At 33.7% G+C, this 6,023-nt stretch overlaps 1 protein-coding gene across 1 annotated transcript; it reads right to left on the bottom strand.

Moving 5' to 3' along the window:
* Positions 1 to 1,172: 1,172 nt before the first annotated feature.
* On the bottom strand, positions 1,173 to 4,242 carry LOC119672676 (dorsal-ventral patterning protein Sog-like). Its single transcript, XM_038083794.1, has 3 exons — positions 4,182 to 4,242; positions 1,676 to 3,969; positions 1,173 to 1,600 (listed from the first exon to the last, which is right to left on the bottom strand). Exons 1-3 carry the CDS (start codon positions 4,186 to 4,188, stop codon positions 1,334 to 1,336), a joined length of 2,568 nt encoding a protein of 855 aa, XP_037939722.1. The 5' UTR covers positions 4,189 to 4,242; the 3' UTR covers positions 1,173 to 1,333.
* Positions 4,243 to 6,023: the final 1,781 nt, after the last annotated feature.

The raw sequence follows: 6,023 nt of genomic DNA, 5'->3' as shown, positions 1-6,023 counted from the left end.
TTTGTTTTAAATATTATGCTATTTATTGTTAAAAACAAATAAAATTATAAACAATTAAAACTTGTACAAAATCATAAGAACTAAATTACGAACTAAAAAAAAATATATTATTCTTTATAATATAAAATCTAAAACTAATAGTTAATGCAAAAATATACAATATCTAATAAAATAATAATGAAATTAATACAATTATAAAAACTTAAGCTTAAGCAAAATGGTAAATGTGTATGTGTTTGTATTGTATATGTGCTTGTGTATGCTGATGCGTTGTTATTTTAATGTGTGAGTGCGTTCCGTAATTTAATTTTGTTTCATTGCTAATTATAATTTATATATTTATTTTTTGTATATAAATGACATTAATGCTCTTTTTTTTATAAATAATAATAATAATAATAATAATAATAATTTTAAGTCAATGCAATTAAATAATATTCAGCCATTTTGTAGCTGTCAAGTTTGCAATGCTGCCAAGTTTTTTGAACATTTCAAAAAAGAAATGTGCTTTTATTTTAAATGAATTTGTGTATATATGTGTGTGTGCGCGTATATGTTATTTTTTCTTTTTGATGTATTTATGCGTTTTTCTTCTTAATATATTTTTTTTTCAAATAAATTTGTTTTAAGTAAAAAGAGTAAAGAAGTTCAATATTATATGTATTATATGTATGTAAAAAAAAACAAACTTATATTCTAAGCCATTCAGTCAATCAGTCGAAACTTTTGGGATGTGTATTTCACTCTCTCTCCCTTTCACTTGCTCACCTATTTCGCTTCATTTAAAAACAAATTTATTTAATTTGCAGCATTTTCATAACGGGAAAATACTGTTTGTTTTCATTTATGTACTACTACTTAAAAATTGATATTTCAAAACACAGCACAGTTTTCTGGAAGACGGAACTGCTTTCTAATAAAATTCTACTGTTGAGAATTCGAAGCAACCGCACTGTTTTTTATTTTTTGTTACTATTGTTTCCGGTGTTGGTACCGGTGGTCTTCATACATCCTTTATTTTGTTTCATTTTTTTTTTAAATAATTCTTGTTTTTACATTGTAGTTGTTTTGTTTTTTTTATATAAAAAGAGCAGCATATATATTTAATAATATTATTTCTGCATTTTTCTATTTAAAAGTTTTTAATATAATAGTTTTTGTAAAAAGCACTGTGTATATCTTTGTTGTTGTTGTTGTTATTGTTCCTTTTGTTTTACTCAATTTCAGTGAAAAGGTTTTTTATGTTGTAACGAATTGAATTTTCTCATAATTTTCATAATCCTTCAAAAATTCACAATAGTTTGGGTTAAGTTAAGTTGGTTAAGTTGGCAATTCAGCTGCTATGACTGCTGCTACCGCTTCGGTTGTTGTTCGTTTGCTGCACACGTTTTGATAATTGTTGTTGCTGCTTTTCGTCGGTGTTTGTGGTACGATCCGCATGTGTTCGTCTGTGATGTCTGCGCGAGCGTCGGCACTGCGTAGAGCAGCATTCATCGATTGCCGGCTCATTTTTGTCGAATACTTTTCGCTTTGCCGAAACGCGCGTTTGCTGGCATGTAGAGCGAGAGCAATGCTTGCGATCACAAGTAACTTTAGAGTCCTAAAAATGTTATAAAAAAAAATCAAAATTAATAACTTCGCTTACAGAAGGTTGTTTTTTTTTCAATTTACTTACCTTACAACGACACTTTATACATTTCTGTTCGCCATGCGATGCTATCACTGGATGCCATTCCTGACCGTTTTCATAAATCTTACTCAAAACCTTACAACCTCCTTGATTCAATTTTTCCTCTGGTGTACGCATATTTACTCTACCAGATGCTTGATCACCTAATTCATCTGTATTCAGTGGTCCTAATACTTTGTCATTACGCACTTTACCCTCTGGACAAACCTTACAGCAAGCTTTTTTGTCCGGTCTGTAGGCTAATTTTTCAGAACATGCCAAAAGTGGACATACCATGCGTGGGCAGCGTATTTCCAAGGTAAGCGCATCACATGTACAGGTGGTGCATGTATCAAAACCATTTGGTGGTAAATAGGGATGCCAAGTAGCGCCGGCCATGTGGAATTGATCGCCTAAGCGGCAACCACGTTTTGTTTGTTCTGCTGCGCTTATTATTTCACTTCCGCTATTTTGTGAAATACATGTGGGACAGCATTCACCTTCACGCTGTACTAATTCTTCGCTGAGTTTGCACAACACAGTGGGACATTTAATTGGCTCGCAGGTAGAACGACCGCGCTGACAAGCGCACATCTGGCAAGTATCCTGTGTGCTGCGCCATTGTTCGGCATCATCGTAAAAACGTCCTGAATGGAAACACTTTGCGTCCGGTGCAATCAGGTGGTTGTCATTGTGATCGCCCGGTACTAGCACGTTCGGTACATTATTGTCTGTGTAGATAGGAAAACAATGTGCTGGTACTTTTGTTGACTTTAGTTTGCCACGCAGCAGGAGTTCACGTTTATCTTTTGAATGAATTTCGAGGTAGCAAACACTAGTTTCCAATTTAACGAGCTCATTAGATGGCATACCCAGCACGAAACCTTCCATGTAAGAGCCTGAGAATTCTTCTAAAAGTTTGCGTGTGACTGGTGCTCCAATGGCTTCAATCGGCTTTTCCTCTAGATAAATTTGCAATTCCTGTGGATTAGCTTGGAAGCCATTCAAAGTAATTTCGTAGTGTAGATTACATTCATTATCAATGGCAATCCAAGCCATACCCATTGAGTGCATTGGTGCAACAATAGAATTTTCGGCACGCTTTAATAGTATAGGTTCAGCTGAATCACGTGCATCTGCGACTGGACGTGGTGCAAGGCGACCACGTATTAAACTAGGCTCACTTTCGATAGCAATATTAACACCCAAATCACCAGCATACAGTGATTCTAAAACTTTTGGGCCTAATTTATCAATAGTGCCAATTGCTTGATTGAAGTTGAAAGTGGGTGTCAGATCTTCAAGCATAGTTTTACGTTTACCCAAATCTTCTATTAGACTAATTTCAGGACGATCTTTTGTATTAACATGATCAGTTTCAATATTATACGATAAGGAACCATCGGTATTCAAGAACACCCAAGCTAAACCACTGCTTTTAGTTTTTGATTCACCATTATGCGGTGTTAACAGTGTTTGGAAAAGTTCGCAAGTGGTTCTTGTGAGTATATGCCCTTGTATGCGTAAATTTGGATTCTTCTTTGATTCAATAGTTAAGAGGAGTTTACCACGTGACATCAGACGCAGGTTTTGTATAGAAATTGGTGAAGAAATTTCCAAAACATTAATTTCAGTTGATGGTTTTCGCACTTTTTGCACTTCATCCAAAACAATCTCTTTACGATCGGGTAGTTCAACACGTACATTAAGTGCTGCGTCGACATAATCATCAGGACTGAAAACACCATTAAATACCAAAGTCAAATGCATCGATGAAGCAGCACCACTACTGGTTGATACAATTGCAGTGCCACCTGCTCCAGCCATTTGATCTGGTTTAGTGCCGGGTGCAGGTTCCATAAGCGAGCTAAATAGTTCCGTTTGAAGTGCAGTGTATTTGGCAATTTTGCCAGCTAAAGCGAGTTCAGCTTGGAATTTGTTGCCCCACAAAAGTACCACATGTAGACGCTCATCACGCAATAAACGTTTATAATCGCGTGGTACACGACGCCAAACACCACATACTTTGCCTGTGGAGTTCTGATAAATACTTAAAGGGCCCAAAATTTGCGTTTCCAATTGATGCTCCTCCAAAATGGTACCACTGTCATCTACAAATTGTATGGCACGAGGACGATTGATTTTCGATGATATATAGAAGGAGTAGTAGAGATTCTTTTTGTGGAACATAAAACGACCAGTGGCGACTATATTCAATGGATTGTGTGTGGTGTACATAGTTTTCATTTCTTCACCTTTCAGAAAATATGAGGTTCTGCCTGTGAGTAGAGCGGCGAAATCTGCAAAAAAAAACATATATATAATCAAATTTATAATGTAGAAGTAGTAACATGATATGTATTGAATAGTGGAAGGGACAAGTTGAAAGAGGAATTTTATGGCAGCTGTTCTAGCTATTGTTGCTATTGTTTTTGTAAAATGTAGAAGCCAACGATAAAATAGGTGTGAAATATTAAGGTCAGTTAGATAAGTTAATAGTGTGAACACTTACGTTTCATGTTGCGCTCTTCTTCTTCCAGATTCAGTGGTGCAGGCACGTCTAAGGCGATGTTCGTATCTGTAACATAAAACCAAAACAAAAAAAGACATTAAATTTAAGATAAGAAAAATTAAGAAACTGACAGATATATAATAGCAGTTAAATGGAATTCCGATACCAAACAACATTAAATTCAAATAAGCATGAGAAATGCTTAATCTTTCTCCGTTTCTGTTCGTTCGATCTTGGTGTTTTGTTATTTTTTTGTTCTTTTTTTTTTTCTCCGAACAAACGAATTAAAATGAAAATTATGAATGAATCGAAAGGCATAATAAATGAATAAGCGTTCACGTAGTGACATTGTAGCGCTTAAATACCTTCATATATTATATATGCACTCTATATGGGTGCGTGTGTGTGTGAGAGGCTTATAGGTTCATGCATAATATCAAAGAATGTTCGGAATCTTATACCCACATCACGTTTCGGTGTCTTTATTGGCAAGAGAGTGACAAAAAACAGTTTAAAATGCAGCACAAATGCGAGGATATTTAAATTTACATAGTTGAATTGTATGTGTGTGTGTGTGTGTGTTGAACAGTGTGTTTGTTGTGTGTAGGTTAAATAGTCATAACACAGCGGTCGAGGTAGTTCGTTTCGGTCGTAAAAGCCGATAAACGGCATAGAGTTCTGAGAATTGTTGTTATTCATAGCTTAAAATCTACAAGACAACAACAAAAATAACGGCTTAAATGAGAAACTGTGAAAAGGAGGTTGGGCATTCTACGGTTAAAAACAATCAACACAATAAATGACATTAAACAAGCGCACAAATAAGCGTTTAAGATTTAGAATTCAAGAAGGAAAAAAAATAATAAGAATAATGTATGAGATTTTTGGGGTCAGCTGTCATAGGTTGACATTAGGCAACAGGCAGCACGGCGTAAAGATTTAATTTTATGCACAAGGAAGTTGGAATTTGGCTGTTAGAATTGTTAAAGGCTTAAGTCATTTTCATTATTAGATTCAATGGGTAGTATATAAGACAGGAGATAAATTTACAGAGAATAACGTATTAATATTATTTTTTGAATTAGAGATTTCCCAAACAGAAATCAGTTTAGCATGGATTATATATAAACTCTTAAAATAAAAAAGCAACAGATATAGTACTTTTCTAATTTATAGTCACAAAGATATCTAACAATACCGAAGTTATGGTATATGGAATAAATATCAATTTTATGACAGCATATAAGATCCATATAAATATATTCTAATAAGGTTCGATAGTTATAACTGTAAACATAGTGTAAGAATTTGGGAACTTTTAGAGAAACCGATATAATACGATATATAGAAATACTAAAATACTAAGATAGAACTTCAAAGGTCATTAGGCTATTAAAAAAAAATAGATTATTTTTTTGTATAAAGTATGTAAAGTATGTTTGTTCTGAGAGTAACAAGACGAAAGTCAATATACAGAAATAATGTCATTAAAGAATATAATATTTTTATTAAATGAGTTTCTTCATAAAACTGAAATAAAAATTTTTTACTAAAGAAAGAATATTAAGATAACATACGCATCATTATTATAAATGGACTCTGTAGTAAGTTTACCCGTTTAATATTCAATGAGATTTCAAACAGGCTAATTCCTTGTTCCGGTTTCTGTTCATTCTAATATTGGAAACGAGAACCCGAGAAACAGATTTGAATCGTGCTGGCACAATATTTTATGAAATTGTAATGTTACTTCCGTATGTAGATGATATTTTTATAGTGACTCAGGTCACTGTTGACAACTGTATTTTCAAATTTAATGAAAATGTTTATTTGGGAAATAGT

This window comes from Teleopsis dalmanni, chromosome 1 (assembly GCF_002237135.1).
Source record: "Teleopsis dalmanni isolate 2A chromosome 1, ASM223713v2, whole genome shotgun sequence".
NCBI lineage: Eukaryota > Metazoa > Arthropoda > Insecta > Diptera > Diopsidae > Teleopsis > Teleopsis dalmanni.
The sequence above is the reverse complement of the archived record's forward strand: the minus strand, read 5'-3'. Positions and strand labels throughout refer to the sequence as shown.

Bases quoted from the DNA above. Each gene is read 5' to 3' on its own strand.
- LOC119672676 (XM_038083794.1), bottom strand. The intron at 1,601-1,675 runs GTAAGTAAATTG...TAACATTTTTAG, and splicing joins GTATAAAGTGTCGTTGTAAG to GACTCTAAAGTTACTTGTGA.